This window comes from Neomonachus schauinslandi, chromosome 4, assembly GCF_002201575.2.
Source record: "Neomonachus schauinslandi chromosome 4, ASM220157v2, whole genome shotgun sequence".
Classification (NCBI taxonomy): domain Eukaryota; kingdom Metazoa; phylum Chordata; class Mammalia; order Carnivora; family Phocidae; genus Neomonachus; species Neomonachus schauinslandi.
Window position 1 is genome coordinate 16,924,003 of NC_058406.1, and position 18,120 is coordinate 16,942,122.

At 56.2% G+C, this 18,120-nt stretch overlaps 2 protein-coding genes across 2 annotated transcripts in view; both read right to left on the minus strand.

Moving 5' to 3' along the window:
- TCEA3 (transcription elongation factor A3) overlaps positions 1-7,473 on the minus strand; it is a 37,885-nt gene extending 30,412 nt beyond the window's left edge. Inside the window, exons 1-4 of the mRNA XM_021683540.1 lie at positions 7,301-7,473; positions 1,959-2,021; positions 1,128-1,233; positions 474-615 (exon numbers count right to left, since the gene is read on the minus strand). Coding sequence (XP_021539215.1) covers positions 474-615; positions 1,128-1,233; positions 1,959-2,021; positions 7,301-7,369 — 380 coding nt within the window. The 5' untranslated portion in view covers positions 7,370-7,473. The remainder of the gene's footprint in view (positions 1-473; positions 616-1,127; positions 1,234-1,958; positions 2,022-7,300) is intronic.
- Positions 7,474-10,452: 2,979 nt separating this feature from the next.
- The window catches only part of ASAP3 (ArfGAP with SH3 domain, ankyrin repeat and PH domain 3), a 49,804-nt gene continuing 42,136 nt past the window's right edge, over positions 10,453-18,120 (minus strand). The window contains 14 exon segments of the mRNA XM_021684117.1: positions 10,453-11,721; positions 11,724-11,757; positions 12,726-12,773; positions 12,775-12,817; positions 13,352-13,559; positions 14,429-14,624; positions 14,759-14,866; positions 14,961-15,028; positions 15,598-15,713; positions 15,873-15,958; positions 16,898-17,075; positions 17,312-17,406; positions 17,642-17,775; positions 17,860-18,056. Of these exon segments, the coding sequence (XP_021539792.1) occupies positions 11,684-11,721; positions 11,724-11,757; positions 12,726-12,773; positions 12,775-12,817; positions 13,352-13,559; positions 14,429-14,624; positions 14,759-14,866; positions 14,961-15,028; positions 15,598-15,713; positions 15,873-15,958; positions 16,898-17,075; positions 17,312-17,406; positions 17,642-17,775; positions 17,860-18,056 (1,549 nt within the window). The 3' untranslated portion in view covers positions 10,453-11,683.

An 18,120-nucleotide genomic window follows, 5' to 3' on the forward strand; every position in this document is an offset into this window, starting at 1 on the left:
GAAGGGCTCTGAATGAAATATAAATAATTAGTGGAAAACCATAGCTTTGGGGGGCTGCGCCGAGGACAGTGAATCCTGCTGGGATCCTGGCAGCTTTGTCTTCTAAGTCAGGGGTTCACCACCGGCAACCCCCACCATTGTGGACTCATTACCCTGCACCTGGGTAGAACCGAATAGCTCTGGATGCTGTGTGGTCCCCTAGCAGATGAGAAAGGCCTGGGCCTGCCCTGCTGGCACACTGCGCCTCCTGCCCCGGCGTCCTTCTCGGTGAAGCCAGTGCCAGGGATGGCCTATTTGGGTCTTACGGGTCTGTCTGATTGAGCCCAAGAAGACCCTCCCCAAGGGGGCCCCGTAGGAGATGGGAACAGTAGCTCCTCCCGGAGCGTGAAGATTAAACGAAGGTATATAAACAGAGCCTCTGGCAGAGGACATGACAAGTGTCAGCCCCCTTCTCTCCATCCCAGAAAAAATACCTGTCTTTGGGCTCTTCGCCTCGTTTTTTCCTCGGTGGAGAAAGCCCTGTCTCTGGCTTCCAGTCAGAGTAGTTGATCCCTTTTTCCTTCTTTGCTTTGTCTCTCTCCTCTCCTTTTTCTCCTTTGGGGGGTCCAGGGGAGTCTGCAAATGAAAGCACGGCATCGTTCTCAAACTGAGCTCTGTCTCCACAGAACCCAGCACGACTTCGGGGAGGGAGGAGCAGAGAGCAGGGACAGCGACAGCTGCACATGCCCCCAACACACCTGCACACACACAGAAATACACATCCACACACAGATGCATATACGACGTGCACGTGTGTGTGCAGACCCACGCTCACACGGGGGACAGAAAGACACCTGCACACAGACCATACTCACACAAATGCGTATATAGAGACATGTGCTCTCTATATAACACGCAAGCACAAGGAAATACATACATAGAGGCACACGTACACGTACACAAAAACTCACATGTCTACACATGTTGCCGTGTGTAGACCAACACTGACATTCCCCACTTAAGAGGCCATCTGTCTTTTCTTAAGTCATTCGACAAACATGCACTGAGTGCCTGCTGTAAGCCAGGCATGGTCCCGACCCGGGCGATGGGAGAAACACGCAGCCCAAGTCGACCTTGCCCCCTCTCACCCAGCAGCCGCTTCCAGTTTTTGATGAGGACTTTGGCCAAGGACACCACCTCCTTGTCTGAGCAGTGCTTGCGGACCCCATTGACGGCGACTCCAATCCTGGTGGTCTGCAAAGCCAGAGGGTCAGGGGCTGGTCTTCCAGTGGACTCACAGGACTGCCCTAACTGGCGAGGCCTGCCCTGGCTCAACGCCCCATGTGCCCAGCCCCAGCCTCTCCAGAGCCCTGGCCCTGAGCCATGGCTGATGTAATAACTCAGGCCTGACCTGCAGCCCTCAGTGAGCTCCAGGGCCCAAGGCCCAGACCCCGGCCCTGACGGCGACCACGGCTTCGGTGAAAAGCTGAGGTAGTGGTGGATTCGGCTGCGGCCAAGGACCCCTCACCACTTCCACCTCCTGGTGTCTTTGAGTTCAAGTTTCAGCTTAAGACACAGCCCAGGCGACCACAGCTTGGCTCTGTGCTGATTTTTTTTCAGGGCCAAGAACTTCTGGTAAGGCTTGGGATCTAAAAGTGGGCAACTTTTCCTTCTCCCTGGATCACTGGCCTCTCAGACCCCATAGGCCCAGGGCTTAGGGATTGGGGTATTTAAGAAAGCAAATCAGTCCTTCTCACAGACCTACAGGCCCCCTGTGCTTGGAAGGTACCCGGCCCCCATCTAAGTGCCTCAGTCTCCACCCTCAGAGCGCAAGGCCTCCCCTGCCCCTGGCCCTCCCGTCAGAAATCCCTCCCAGACCCCACCCTTGGAGGGCTCCCCCACCCCAGGTCTTTCTCTTCGCCAGAAGGCCTTCTCCACCCCCCAGGCACAGCCCCCAAGGCTTCCCACCCCCGCCCCACCTGGAGTAGCTGGATGGACATCTGACAGCTATTCAGCTTCTTCAGAAGGTCGAGGGCTCCTTCCTGTGGGAGGCCACAAGGTGAGGACGGAGGCCATGGCTTCTGCCCCAGACCGTTTTCTGACACTGTGTGGTGTTGGCGGGAAAGAGGGGTGCGGGGGGGTAGGGGGAGACTGCTCAGCTACAGGATACAAGTAGACAAGTGGTGGAAGGACAGGCAAGGGACAGAAGGAGGGAGGAGAGAGGGAAAAGATTCTGCCCCAGACCAGCTCCCTAACTGCATCTCACACCACCCAGCTGGCCTCGTGCCCCTGGAGCCGGGGCCCAGCTCTAACCACCCCTCCTGGCCCCGGCCTCGGTTCTGCTGTTCCTTGCCCTGGGCATGCTCTACCCTTCCCCGTCTCATCCTCTAACATTAATTACTTCATGGATTCTTGTTACTGCTTTTGCGTCTGCATCCTCATCTCCCCCCGCCCCCGCAACACACACACCCACTGCTTCCCAACTGTGAGCTCCTGCAGGGTGAGGATCGTGCTTTTTCTTCCTTAATAGCTTTATTGAGATATAACTGACATGCAATAAACTGCATGTTTGACGTTTGTGTACACCCATGAAACCATTATCACAATCAAGAGAAGAACATAGCCGTCATCCCCAAAAGTTTCCTTGTGTCCCCTTGTGATCCCTCCCTCCTTGCACCCCAAACCCAGGCCCAGGCCACCACTATTCTGTTCTCACTCTAGATGCACTTGCATTTTAAAGGATTTTATATAAAGAGGACTGTGATGGGCTTTCTCCTCTGGCTTCTTTGACTCTGCATAATTGAGATTCATCTACGTTGCTGCGTAGATCAATAACTCTTTTCATTACTGAGTCGTTTTCCATCGTGGAGATACACCACAATTGGCTTATCCGTTCACCTGCTGGTGGGACTTTGGGGGTAGTTTCCAGTTATTTGGGCCTACCACAAATAAAGCTGCTAGGAGCATTCGTGTACAAGTCCTTGTATGGACATATATTTTCATTTCTTTTGGGCAAGGAGGGCTGTTTTAATCTCTGAAACCTCAAGGTTCAGCACGCAGCTCAGCGCTCCCTGAGTGAATGAGTAAAGCAGAAAGCAGAGGTGGGAAGGGAGAGGGGGAGGGGAGCAAAGGAGCCTCAGATCTGAAAATCTGCTGGCTGCCAGGCCCTGAGCAACCCTGCCCCATTTCAGCCTTCTCCTTCCTACACCTGCTTCCCAGAGGCCAGCCCTGCCTCCTGTCCTGAGATCGGCTCCCTGGGGAGCACCAGCTGACTGTGTCCTGCATGCCCCTTGCCCTGGTCTCATTGTGTGGTTCCAGCTGCCATCCCCCACCCTGCCAGGCTTCCTTGCCAGGACCACATCCCAAGGGCTGCCCTCTGTCAGCCCTCAGCCTCCCTTGGAACTCAGGCTTGTAGTACGTTTTTGGAGGCGTGACCTGCGGATGTGCGTGCGTGTACATAAACGTACGGGCATACAACTCCGCACGTGCCACTAATTCAAGGCTTGCTCTGTGCTGGGCCCTGCTCTCAGTCCTTCACCTGCATTAGTTCCTTTCATTGTCACACTGGCCCTGCGAGGTACGTACTCTTACTACTCCCATTCTTACCGAATTATTACCCCGTTTTCACAGATGAGCAACCCAAGAAACAAGGAGATTAAATACTTTGCCCCAAGTTTCAAGGCACTGAACTGGGATTCGAGCTCAGGCCCTTCGGCTCTTACCACGATACCAACCGCATCGAGATGGACACCCAGCTACCTCGATGTGTACAATTATGGAATCTCAATATGAGTAAGGGCAGTGGTATGCTGCCCGATGTTTAATGCCCAGTTCTCAAAGAAAAAAACCACCTGATCTGTAGTGTTTGTCAATTTCTGCAGTGTCAGTAGTCCTCCTGTGGCCAATTTCAAGCTACCAACCTGCTGTCACTGAACTAAAGGAGGTACGGGGAGATGTGCAGAACCACACATTATATGCCGTTTCCAATGTACTGACGTAATCGAAGTGCATCAGCTCTACACCACAGATGATAGTGAAATGTAGTAAAACAATTGGCAGTGATGACTTTGGAGTGTTTATTACCTTTGTTTTTAATATAACTTTTTTTTTTTATTTGATAGAGAGAGAAATAGCAAGAGCAGGAACACAGGCAGGGGGAGTGGGAGAGGGAGAAGCAGGCTTCCCGCCGAGCAGGGAGCCCGATGTGGGACTCGATCCCAGAACCCTGGGATCATGACCTGAGCCGAAGGCAGACGCTTAACGACTGAGCCACCCAGGCGCCCTGTTTTTAATATAACTTATTTAATTGTAAGTATATCATTTGATTTTTAAAATAATGGCTCTCTACATAGGGAATGTAGTCCATGGTATTTTATTTTATTATTTTTTAAAGATTTTATTTATTTATTTGAGAGAGCGAGCGAGCGAGCCAGAGAAGCAGACTCCCCACTGAGCAGAGAGCCCGACGTGGGACTCGATCCCAGGACCCTGAGCCAAGGGCAGGCGCTGAACCGACTGAGCCACCCAGGGGCCCCAAGTCAATGGTATTTTAACAGCATCGTACGGTGACAGGTGGTGGCTACGCTCGGGGGGTGAGCACGGCGTAATGTGTAGAGCTGATGAATCACTATGTTGTACACCTGAAACTAAATGTCACACTGGCTGTCAACTACAGTCAATTAAAAAAGTAAAATGACGGCTGTATTTCACAAGCAGCTCGCAAAATTCCTGAAAAATGGCCACTAAGTGGCCCTTAAGCTGGCTGCAGCTCACCACCGGGTGTGTGTCTCTGCGTGTCACACCGTACAGCCGGGTCGTGCTGCCGAAGAACAGCCACGGGCCCCGGCTGTGGCCGGGCTCCCAAAGCCCCGCGCGGGAGTTGCCAGGTGTGCTGCTCCGAGCAGCGTGTCTGTGTGGGAGGATGCCCGTGTTATCAGCTCTGAGTGGCTAAGTGTGGCCGTTTGGGGGTGGCCGTGCACACGTGTGTGTGTCCTTCTGGAAACATAATGGGTGTCATTCTCTAATAATGGTCAGTGTGTCTGTCACGTCGGTGCCAGTGGCCGTGTCTCAATGCAGTTACGTGTGTAGATGCTTGTCCAGCTACTGCGGCGTGTGGCTGCGTGCGTGGAGCTGTGTTTGTTGTGCGCTATGGCGGGTACGTGTCGCTGTGGCTGTCGGTGCTCGGCTGTGCGTCTGAGGCTCTGCCTCAGCTGTATGCGCACAGCATCTGACAAAAGCCCTAAGTAAGTTGCTGGGACGTCAGTAATTGGCAGCGAACCCCAGGCCTGAGCTGCAACGTGGAGGATCCGTCTTATTCCAGGAAGTGTGTCCTCCTCTCCCTACCCGCTGCTGGGCGGGCCCACTTTCGCTCCCAGAGCAGGCGCCGCCTCTCTCGGCCGCAGGCCCAGAGCTCTGTGCCCACCCAGATGCTGCCAAGAGCCTAGGCGCAGACGTGGCGGCCGGAGGAGCTCTGTGCTACAGAGACCCTGCGGCCAGACTGGCCTCTTTCCTGGCAAGAGCTCTGGGTACTTCCACGGGAATCCATCCCGCAGGGACACGGTTTCCTCTTCCCATTTCACAGAAGAGGACACTGAGGCCCCGAGAGGAAAGCAGAGTGGTGAGCCGAGGGCCATAAAAGGGGTGAGGGGAAGCCAGGGCAGGTCCCTTCCTCCTCAGCCAGAGCTCTACTCCCCCCAAAACTGCCTTTCCTCAGGTGTCCCTCTCCCACCCCCCAGCCCAGAATCTGCTGGCCCAAGCCCGGGGTCAGCAAGGGGCAGGGCTGTGAGGTGGAATTCAGGGGCTGAGCTCCACCACTCCCAGCTGGGAAAGCGCCCTCTGACGCGCAAGGCTCAGTTCCACTGGTTTTGGAGGACCTGGGAATGGGGGTGAGGGGAGGCTGGGTGTGTAAGGGTGATGGGCTCCCAGCACTCCGCAGGTTTCTGTGTCCCGCCTGGCTGTCCCAAAGCAGGTGTCATTCTCTAACTCTTACCAAGCACCCATGCAAGTCCTCCCGAGGGCCTTACCTCTCTTCCACCCTCACCACTGCCCACAGAGACACTCCTTCCCAGGAGTGGTAGATAATCTCATCTCTTCCCTACAGGTGAGGAAACTGGTAGACTCTGGCCTTTATACGGACACCCACTCACTGTGTCTACTCTAGGGCTGCTTCACAAACCCCACGGCTCCAGTGACTCTTCCTTCTCCCCTGCTCTAAAGCTTCCCTTAGGGTCCATCTTTCCCAAGCTCCCAGAGTCACAGAATGGGCTGGAAAGACAGGTCCAGCTCCAGCACGGGGTTATGGATGGTGGGACTAGGAGGGCCCTGGTACAGGGTGAGGTGGGGGGACAGTCTCAAGGGCTATGTTGGCTCTCCTCTCTTCCCTCTCCGGGTGTGCCCAGGCCCTCCCAGACCCAAGGCCAAGTCTGCTCTGACCAGGCAACCTGGCGGCCGCCAGCTTGAGGCAAAGATCATGGTGAGGATCAAACATTAACTTCAAGTTGGCCTGAGAGCCCAGGGCCCCGCAGGTAGGGCCATCAGTCTGGATTCTCCTCTGGGTCTGGTTCCCCCCCTGAAACCCCCCCGCCCCGGCCCCCCGCCCGGCCCCCCTCCCCCCCCCCCCCCCCCCCCCGCCCCGTGGGCCCCGAGGGCGCTGTGGCTGCCCGGCACCTGTTCGGCCTCCGCCCGCCGGGCCCCCACCCTGCGGCCAAGTTAAGGGAAAGTTGCAAGTAGAATGGCTCCTGGCGCCCGCAAGCTGTGAGGTTGTGGGATCCGCGGTCCCTTGCTCCACCCCAGATCCACTACCGGGGTGAGGGACAGAGGCGGCTCAGCACCCCACATCAGCTCAAGTTCCTCTGCCCCTTCTCGGGCCACCCAGGATTTTGTAATCCACCCCCCTCCCCGCCGTTCCCCCTTCGCCGCCGCCTCGCTGTCGCCGCCTCTCCCCGGACTTTGCACACGCCTTGAGTCCCCGGACTCGGAAAGTCCTTTTCTAGGTCCCGGTCTCTTCGCTCGCTTTCCCGGGCCCTGCACAAGCCACCCAGGGCCCCTGAACCCCACTTGTCCAGAGGGGCGTGCGCAACCAGCCTCGTCCGTGGGGCCCGCACGATGCTGCCCCGCGCCCTGGGCCAGGCACACGCCCACCCCGGGGTTCTCAGCTGTCCCCAAGGGGCGCTGCGTCCTGCGCCAGCCGCGCCTCTCTCGGGCCCCGGCGTCCCGCACGCGCCTCCCGGGCGCCCAGCCAGCACGCGCCCCCGGGACTCATGGCTCGCACGCGCCGCGCCTCCTGGGGGCGGGGGCTGTGGCCCAAACTCTGCAGCCTCACCGTGTTCTTCCTGGCCACCATCTTCTCCAGCTTTCTGGCGATCCTCAGCAGCTCCTCTTCCTGGCCCATGTTGGCGCGCGACGCCCGGCGGGGCGAGGGGCGCCGGGGCTGCAGGAAGCGCGAAGGCGGAGGGCGCGCGAGCGTGCGGGCCCCAAACCCACACGACACACACGCCTGCGGGGGCGGGGCTCTCCCCCCACACCCCCCTCGGCCCGCCCGCCTCGCAACCGCAGGGGGGAGGGGTGACGTGCACTAAATATAGACTTCAAGGACTCGCCCGGGCAAAGTTTGCCCGCGCCGGCGGGCCTGGCCTCCCGAGAGGGACGAGGCTTCCAGAGAGGGCCCTTCACCTCGGCCCTTCTGTCGAAAGGAGATTTGGCAAGTGGGGAGGCCGTGGTCCCCGCCACAAGAGGCTGTCTCGGTGAGCGGGGCGCCCGAGGGTGCCCCAGCGCTCTGGGAGGAGTCCTGGCTCCCCCGTCTCTGCGCCGTCGCAGCTCCAAGCGGGCGGACCCAGCTCGGTGCCCGCGCCCGCACCTTGGAGCGCTCGGATCCTATTTCGTACGCGATCGTCAAACCCAGCTCTGCTCTACCGGGGCTCGCTCATTCGTGCACACGGCCTGTGTACACGCGTGTATCCAGGCCCTCTGGTTCCATCTATTTTGTTTGCTGCAGTGAGGTTTTGTGTTTCTAACAAGCTCCCCCGAGTGCCCCAGGCGCGGCTGCCCCTAGGACGGCTCTCGGAGTAGTGAAGGTTTGGGAGATCTTTAGGTGCACCAAACTTTGAGAAATACTGAAATACTCAAAGAAAAACTTTGAGAAATCCAGGTGCATGGGTGCCCCTAATTTATTCAGGGTCAGGCCACTGCCTCCCCAGGGGGTTGGGTCTGGAGGAGTCATCTTGGGTGAAGGAAGTTCACAGAATTGTGCCCCCAGTTATGCACACATCTGTGTTCCCGTGGAAGGACCTTCCGAGTGTCCCCAGCAGACCAGGGAAGAGTCCTAAACAGTGAGCTTAATTAACACAAAATTATCCTTTTGCTGGAAGAGGTGCTTAGGGACCTGGAGGGGAAGCAATGAAAAGGGGTCAATGCTGTGTACAGAGTGGAGCACGGTGGCTCGGGGTGTTCAGTGACATCTCTAGACTTTTTTGAGAGAACTTTAGAGAACCCCATCCCAGCCTGAGTCACGACTCTGGCTTCTAACTGCTGCTGAGTGACCTGGGACCATGGTAGGAAGGGGTGGGTTTATCTTTCATTCAACAAATGCATTTTGAGTGTCCAAGGCTAGTCCCAGCAAGCTTGAGATGCAGTCTATGGGCAAGAGAAAACCTAAGCAAATTTGGATGCAATCAATTCTGTATTATCACAACTGGGGTGAGGGTCAGGAAGAAGTGAGGATACTTTAAGGACACATTTGAGGGGACCTGCACTGGTGGTCATCTGTTCTGAAGAAAAGAAGTTTAAACTTTGGGGCAGAAGTGTAGGTTGGGAGTTGGAGGCAGGAAGAAATGAAAAAACATTCATTCATTCAACATGTATTTATGGAGCACCTCCTATGTGCCAGGCAGTTCTAGCCCTGAGCCTCTGGAGAGGAACAAAACAGTCCTCCTGGAGTTCTGAATGTGCAAAGCTTAGGGGTGGGAGTGTGCTTGGTGTGTCAGGGCCGGAAGAACGGAAATATTGGTGGGGCTGTAGCATAGAGGTTGGTTTGGGGGCAGACAGGGTAGAAAGCCAGAGATGAATGCGGTCTGACCGCACCAGCATTATGGGCCACTTTTAGGAGGTCAGACTTTATCAGTTTGAGATGTGGTGAGGTCTCTTGGCCAACTCCCAAGCAACCTCTGGGTTGAAGGGACAGCTGTCTGCAGCTATTTAGGATTGCCTTTTTTTTTTTTTTAAGATTTTATTTTCAATATAATCTCCACATCCAACGTGGGGCTCGAACTTACAACCTCGAGATCAAGAGTCACATACTCCACCGACTGAGCCAGCCAGGCATCCCAGGATTGCCTTTAGAAAAAAAACAAAGACAAAAAACAAAACAAAACAAAGAACAGAGTTGATTTTCCTCCAAGTTCCACACAGCTCCCACCCTGAGTTGTATGACATCAACAGAAGCCAAGACGCCTACATCATTGGGGCTCAAAGGACCCTAAGAAAACATCAAGTCCAACCCCTTCATTGCACAGATGGGGAGACTGAGCTCAGAGAAGTCCAGGGTTGCACTGCTCAACCGTATCAAATACTGTTGGTACCCACGTTATTCCCTCCGTCTACCAGTCCTCACTTGGAGATCACAGCAGGCTGTTCCTGGACGCACCTCCAACACCTTCCCACATCTCGGAATGAGGGCTTCAGAGCAGGCTGAGGTGATTGGGAATTGACACCCCCAGGAAGGACCCCTCAGCCAGTGAAAAACCAGAGTTGGTGGTAAACACACCAATTTTTTCACTTTCAGTGGGACAACTCAGAGACCTGTTTTTTCTTTTTTAAGCAACTTCTATGCCCAACGTGGGGCTTGACCTCACGACCCTGAGATCAAGAGTCGCATGCTCTACCAACTGAGCCAGCCAGGTGCCCCAAAGACATGGTCTAATCAATAGTCCCTCAAAGGTCCCTAAGATGAATCCTAGTTCATGGTAGTAGCCCCTTACTAACACACCCCCTCCCTATTGCTTTTTGACCCACTGCTCCACTCCCTACCTTCTCATTATGTTTCCTGGGATCACCTTGCAAATAATAAACTACTTGCCCTCAAATCTTTGTCTCAGGGCACCTCAAATTGAGACAAGGCCTGTGGCCGACTTAAACTGCTGGGCTCCCAGCCCCCCTGCCAGCACATTTCCTCCGCACTGGTGTTTCTGAATCTGGGCACCTTTAACATTCTGGATGGGATGATGCACTGTTGTGGGGGCTGAGCTGTGGCCTGGAGGATGGTTACCAGTATCCCTGACCTTTAGGCACTAGATGCCAGTAGCACTTTCCAGTTGGGAACAGTCAAAAAGTCTCTGCATTGCCAAACATCCCCTGGGGCTAAACCAGCCCGGGCTGCAAACCCGTTCGTACTGCCCTCTTCCTTAGTAGGTCCAGAGAAAGAATTCCAGGCCCCAGGATTCCCATCCCTTCCCTATCCCACAAATGAAACCACTGCAATTTAATCAAAAAAATCTTTTATTAGAGACGAGTGAGATAACAAGTCTGAGATGAACAAAACCAGACGCCAGAGGCCCAGAGGACAACCCCGTTCCTGTGGGATCCCAGACCAGTCAGGTCTCCAGGGTAAACAGCCCAGCCTCCTGGCCAGACTGCTTCGTTGGCCATTGGCACCCTCTGGCCTCTCCTGTTTGGCCTGGCCCATCCCTGCCAGGGCCCAGTGCCTGGTGCCCATAAAGCCGTGTTAGAAACAGATGATGGCTTAGCTGTACCTCTTTTCTAATATGGGGCTGAAAGTCACGGTGGCACTTCTGAGACCGGGAAGCAGAACCTTTAGTCCCTGCCTTCTGCTTCCTATTATTCTCCTTCCTCCTTTCTTAGTTCTTTTTTCCCCCAAGACTGGAAGGCTCCTGACTGTTCCGTTCCTTCCTGCTACATCCAGGAGAGTAGGCAAGTGGGGGTTACTCCCAGTCTACTTCCTGGCTGGGCAATAGAGCAGAGGTCCCCGGGAGGGTTGTGCTGTCCCTCGAAAGGAGTGCTAGTGAGTATTTACTTAACAGCTGGTACAGCGTGAGCACTGGCCAACCAGGATGGACGCAGACAATGCAGTGTCCCATTGGTGTAAGCCAGCTGATTGCCTGCCTGCCCCTGGGCCTGGGACCATCCCCTGGAGTCTAGCCCTGCCCATTCTCAAGCCCAGCCTTTAGGACCAGCGTCCCCACAGGGGACCACATCTGCAAGACCCTTGTCTTACTCGTGTGGCATCTAGACATAGAGAGAAACTCAGTAAAGTACTAGACCAATGAATGTCCAAGAAAACAGCCCCTTGGCTGGCAGAATCCCTGGTCTGGACGATGAAGGTGGACTGCTCCTACTCTTATGGAGCCCCCAGACTGGTGGCAGAAACATATTCTGGTCTGATGAGAGACTGGGGGTTCTGCAGCTAAAGCTAGCTTACGAGTATCAGACCCAGCCATAGGGCTCCCTGGGCGATGACGGGATAGAGGGGAAGGAACCGCCATCAGCCCTAACATGGAAGGGCCCCGTATCCTTGGAGGGGGCAAAGGCCCACGGCAGGGAGGAAGGCCAGCCACAGAGGTACAAGAGACAGACAGAGCAAGACCCAAGGGAATGGACACCTCAGTTCCCCAGTCTTGTGGGCTCAAGTCCTAGCTCTGAACATTGGAGTCCAACATGGGGCTAGTTCAGGCATGCAAGGGCCAGCAAGGAGCTAGTCTTGCAAAAGCTGCACAGAGTTTCCAGGAGAACCCCTGTCCTGGAGCCCTCTCCTTCAGTGAAGCCAACCTGGGGAGAGAAGAACGAAAATTGACATGTTCTAAGTACCTGTATTATGTACCAGCTATTTGTCTCCCTCAGTTCCACCACTGTCTTATCGTGGAGAGATGAAATTATCCCCATTTAACAGACAATGAAACCGAGGCTTGAAGAAGCAAAGCCACTTTTCATGGTCCTCCACGCCCTACAGCCCGAGTTCTTATCACACACGTCTCAACAACAGGTATCCACTAAATGCTGGCTGACGGATACCTGGTTGTGGACACAGATTGGGGTCTGGTGCCTGACTCTGATGGACTGAGGATGACGATTCCTCAGAGAGCGCCAGCTCCTGCCCCTGCTGTCTCCCACTCCCAGCACAGACAACCACCGCCACCCCTGAGGGATCCCCAGGGGAACAAGGAACAGTGGATTCACGCTCAGCCCAACTCGCTCTGTCCTGTGCCCACTCCCAGGTTCCCCAACTAACTAAGGGTAACTGTGAGAGACTTTGTGATTCAGCAGGGAGAAGCCGGATTCAGGGTGACAGCTCTTGTCTTGTCCCTATCACATGTCCCTCTGCCTGGCAGCTGGCAGTCCGAGTGGATTCCAGGAGACTCCTACACAAGGAGACAGTTAGGCAAACCAAGGGCTGCTATGCGGCCGCCCTAATCCTGCCTCATCTGCAGGGAAGTGAGCCACCAGCCTGGCTGACACAAGTCTGCTCATCTTCCCCTGGAGAGAAGCCACAGCTTGGGCCTCCTCACCTCGGCCATCCCTCAAGACCTGGGCTCTCCTCAGCTTCATGAGTCCTGGGCTGGAGTGGGAAGGGGGCGCACCAGGCCAGGGACTGGCCAAACTGTGGCCAGCCGGCCTCCTATGTACTCCGGTCATGGGCAGAGGTCCCCATGACCCCACGCCACCCACCTACTGTTGACCAACTCTGCCTCCCAGGTGTCCTGCCACCACCCCTCAAACCACAGTCCCAGAGCTCATACCGGCATGTTCCTTGTGGGCAGAGGCTGCCTGGCTGAGAGACAGTCTTCCAGGCTCCAGCCCACCCCGCCGATAGGAGCGAGTGCTCTCGGAGCTGGAAGGCAGGGAAAGGCCAAGGTGACCTCATGCCAAGATCCTCTTAGAGTGGGGGAGAAAGAGCTCAGGTATAGGCTGGGGCCTAAGACAGGTGGGTAGAGAGTCCTCCAGGGCCCCTGGCTGGGTCCATCACAGGCTGCAGAGGCCTGGAACTGGAGCTTTCCTGTGTCTCCTCCCCAAACTTCAAACTGAAAGGGTTGTTTGCCAGGAAGGAAGGACTGGATCGTGGGTTGGAGATGGAACACAGCAGAGATCCCACTAGAACCCCTAGAAAAAGCCACGCGGGCAGGACTCAGCCTTCTCTACTCCATCTGCAGCAGTCTAGGTCCCAGGCTCCTTCCCAGCTCTCCAGGCCAGACTCGGGGGCAGGTGTGTGAAGGGCGAAGGGTCCACTCCCCCTCCACTCAAGGGCTAGCATATCTCGTTAGTCATGGGCCTCAGAGCTGGGAGGTGTCCCAGTCTTTCGGCAGGCACCATTTCCAGGTGGGGAAATAAATGGGAAACTTGCTCAGCTGCACAGCTGGGCTCTTACCTGAACCTGACCGGGGGATACATCTCGGCAGGGGTGGCTCCAGATGTCAGGCTAGATCGGGAGGGGCCCTCCTCAGAGCTGGATGGGGTTTGGCTGGGACTCACAGCTTCCACAGGGCTTGTGAGGCTAGAAGGCGTAGAGGCTGGACTGCCCAGGCTCTCAGGGGCCCCGGAGGGCTCTGAGCTCAGGCTGGGGACTTCAGAACGATCTGGAATCAGAAGTGATAAAACCTGTCTTTATCTCTTACTCTGTTCTCAATGTCAAAGCTGTCCTTGGCCTCTAGGGCCTATCACGGCTGCCCCCACTCCCCACGCCACCCACCTGTCCGGTGTTCCCCTCCAGCTTCTCCCCACCATGCTTGGGTCTCACTGGCTAGGATAGCTAGCCCATGCTGACGCACCGTTTTGCTTCTGCTCCCCTTGCTCCTCAGCGTGGACTCCTCTGCTCATCCCTCGGGCTCAGCTCAGATGCTACCCCGACAGCACGCCTTCCTCAACCACCCCTCGGTCCCAACAGGACATGCTCCCCCTTAAGCTCCCAGAACAAGCTTCTTCATTCATTCAACAAACAATTCTTGAGACCAGCCAGGTGCCGAAATACTAGTCAACAGAACACTCGAATTCCTGTCCTTCTGAGATTTACATTCTTTCTTAGGGGGGCGGGGTGGGAATTTACATTCTATACCATTGTGTCTAATATCCTAATGAATTGCATTCCGGCTTTTATCTCCCCCACTAGGCCGTGTCTCGGTAACCGCCCCCAATACTGGAGACACAGGGGATGGTCAATAAATGCTTCTCTTTTTATTTAAGTAAAGCATCGAGGAATTTGGAATAAGACAGACCTGGGTTTGGATCCCACATCGGGGACTTAATTAGCTGTCGGATCTCCGACACATTACTTAACATCTCTGTTCCTTTACCTGTAAGGGGAAGATGATAACCTCTACCTGGCAAGCGATTGCGAGGGCGGGAGGGCGGCGTGGACTAACCCAGGCAGCCTTAGCTCAGTGCGCCGGCACACAGTAGACCCTCCATGAATGGTACGATGAGCATTTTTCTGCGCAGCCAGCCATACCTCCACTGGCATGTCCTGTACGCCCTTGGACCGCTGTCCGGGAAGGGTTTTTGACCGGCAAGGGTGGGGGGCAGGCGTCACTCTGGCTCTGAGGGGCAGCTGATCCCAGGCTGGTGATGGTCTCATAGGTTTTGTTGCTGAGGTCGACCCTCCCGCTGGCCCAGCGGGCCTGGGCTGCGGGCTTCAGCGGGGAGCGCTGCAGGGGCAAAAGTATGGGAGGAAGGACAGTGGGGTTCCTCCAGTCAGCCCCGCCCCTCCCCCCACCAGGCCCAATTGGGCTCTTTCCATCTGCAGTCTAACAAAGGCCCAAGACAGGGGGCGGGGACCCACCTTCTCTTCCTCGTCCTCCTCACTGTCTGAGCCAGGCTCAGTGGCGATTCCCCAGTTGTAGTCCACGTGCAGAGGGAAGGCGAGGGTCCCAGCCTGGGCCTGCTCCAGCTGCCAATAACAAAGCCCTGGCAGTTCAGAGGGTCAGGGGCTCAGCAGAGAGAGGGAAAGGGTCAGGGGCTTCCCCTCCTTTCCTAGACCTCACCAGCTCCTCACACTCCTTGTGCTGCTTCTTCCTGGCTATGTCCAGAGCTGTCTCTCCTGCCTCGTTCACTGTGAGGGGTAAAGTCAAGGGTCATGGTCAAGGTCAAAAGGCATTACAGCTTAGAGGTTACAGTAGGACTCTGGAATCAGATTGTGTTTGAGTCTTGGCTCTGCTACTTCCCGGCTGTGTGATCTCGGGCAAGTTACTTAGCCTCTCTGGGCCTTGATTTTCTTATCTACAAAATGAGTATAATACTTGTAACTTCTTGATGAGGTTGTGAGGACTAAAGGAGTTCCTATGCCGGTAAATCGTTAACTATCATAATCACTATCATTTGAGTTCAGCTAGGATTTATTTGGTTAGGTACTTTCAGAAACATCCTTTTATCTTCTTCGCAGGTCTGCTAGGTCAGTGGTGTTATACCCATTTTACACACGAGGAAGCTGAGGTTCAAGAGATGAATGGACAAATCCCAAGGTCACAGACGTGCTCAGAGGCAAGCCAGGATTAGAACCCAAGTGTGTCTGCAAAGTCCGTGCTTGTTACCAGCGCTCTCGGTCTGGGAAGAAGGCAGGAAGCTCCACACGAGGGGTAGTAAGGAATGGAAGTCTGCTGGGGGAGGAGTTGGGAGCCCCACCTGCGCCAACCGAAGCTCTCCCTTTCAGCAGCAGCTTGAGGCAGTCAGGTTGGTTGTAGAGAGCAGCACAATGTGGAGCGCTCTTCCCGTCAGCAGCCTTGGCATCCAAGTGACCTCTGGGGGTAGGAGGCCAGGGAGGAAGAAAGGGGAACAAGGGGAGGGGCCAAAGTCAGGGAGAACAAGAGGGAGGGGGGAAGGCTTGTGGAGAAGAGAAAGGAACGGGGCGGGGGTGGAGGAGGATGAGGAGGTGGGCAGACGGGCAGGCAGGGTCTCACCCGTTCTGGATGATGAAGTCCACCAGGGGCAAGGAGGCGGGACTGGCGACTCTGATAGCCAAGTGCAGGGCGAGCTCTCCAGACGCCTGGGTACACATCCACACCTTTGAGTTTCCCCCGGTTCGCCTGCCCCCAACCCAATGTCACCGTCTTGAGCTCTTGCTGCCCCGACACCTCCAGATATAAAGCTGCCAGAACCCTGAGAGAGGAGACTGCAGGGAGGGAGCCTCGTGTTTGGGAGGAGGGCAAGAGACCATTCCTTCACTCTTCCTTCTGTGGCTCTGCCCCCAGTAACATGTGCTTCCCAAACTTGGTTCTTAGCCCCCGGCTTTCTCTCTCTGCTCCTCTCTCTCACCGGCCTCCCGAGAGCCCAGCTAACCTCAGACTTTCAGCTCTCACTCATGCGAACGCTGTTCCAAATTCTTACCTCACCTAAGGGCTGCACCCTCACTGCCCACTGGACAGCCCCACCAAGATAGCAGACAGTTCAAAGACATGACATCCATTTTTCATGTCCAGTCAGCAACTCCTGTCAATTTAACCTTTCAAACATCTCTGAAACCCTTCCCCTCCCAACCCCCTGGCTCATGTGATGTTTGCTACTAGATTCACCGATGCAATAGCCTTCCCCGATCTAATCTGACTCACCCTTACCCAGGTCCAAAGCTAGCCAAGGAAAAAGAAAGATACTAACATTTCTGGCACACATGTTACATGCTTGGCCGTTTATATACATGACTTCATTCTCACTTCAACCCTCGGGTGCTATCGTCCACTCATTTCACAGATGAGAAACGGAGACTCAGAGAAGTTAAGTCACCTGCTCTAGATCACACAGTTAGGAAAAGACAGAGCCAGGACTCTGGCCCAGGTCTGCCTGATGGAATGCTCCATCCCATTTACCCCTCGGGGTTTGAGCAGATGTCAGAGCGGGGGCAGAGGGGAGTGACAGCTGGTCCTGGAGAAGGACTGGGGAGTATGAGAGAGCGGGTGGGGTAAAAGTGGCCCTTGGAGGTGGTCCTCACCTGCCCCTCAGGCCCAGGCAGCAGCTGTCCAAAGTCCTGCCCGTTAGCGAAGGCCTCCAGGACTGACAGGAGGTCCCGGTTGCAAATGGCCGTCCGGAGTTTCTGAGGCTCGGGTGTGGACCGGCGGGCAAACCTGTGTTCCACATACTTGGCCACGATGTAGTCCCTGCGCGTGCTCCTGCCGAGGTCAACCAGTCTCAGAGCATGGGCCATTTCCATCCCGCTGACCCCTGGAACCATCCCACAGGAGCTACGGATCTCCCTTCCCCCGAACCATATCTTGGACTCTTCCAGATCTGCGGCTCCCTTCTCCCTAGACTTCTGGTCCAAGATCCTCCTGAGACTATGGGAGCTGGGGAAGCAGAATCCCCAGCCAGAACGCACCTCCCGACTCCCATCTGAGAATCCCCTTACATGTCACTCTCAGCTGAGGGTTTAGGGCCGCCATGTGAGGGCAGCTGGGCCTCCATGACCTCATTGAAGCGTGTGTTTCCGATGTTCAAGGCCAGCTGGGGTCGCAGGAAAGCGATGGGGGTAAGACCGGTGCTTAGGACAGCGCCCCCTGGAGGACCGAGCCTCCAGAGGCCCGACCCCGACCCTCCCCTTTCCGGATCTTCAGGATCCTGCCCCACCTCGCCCCACCCCACCGGATCCCACAAACCCTTGGGCCGAGCCAGCCGGCGCAAGCCCCGCCCCTGACGAAACCACGCCCCAACCCCACCTCTGGCCCCGCCCCGCCCTCACCAACAGCTCGGAGGGGCCCAGCAGGTCCAAGGTGAGGGACTGCATGCGCGAGAAGCGCACGCCCAGCTCGCGGTGGACGCCGGAGCACTGGATGCAGGTGAGCACGCCCAGGTTGGTGCTGAGCCACGTGGGGTCTACAAGGGAGAGTGGCTCGTGCCTGGAAGTGCGGGCCCATCCCCTCCACTGCCACCTCTCCCCTCCCCTCCCCGCCAGCCCACCTGCAGCCCCGCAGTCGCAGCACTGGCCGTTCCCGGGCCTGCTCTTCACCTCGGCGATGAGCAGCTTCGTGAGGTCCTGGGGCTCCGCGTCCAGCCCGGCGCCCCCCCAGGGTCCTGGGCCGCCGCTGCCGCCGGGCTCCGCGAGGAAGGCACTGCTCAAGGCCTCATCCTTGCTGTTCTGTAGCACTGACACCCACCTATGGAGAGGGTGCAGGGTGGCATGGGAGTGATACCCGCAGGGGTGGGGTCCCCCGAGGCTGG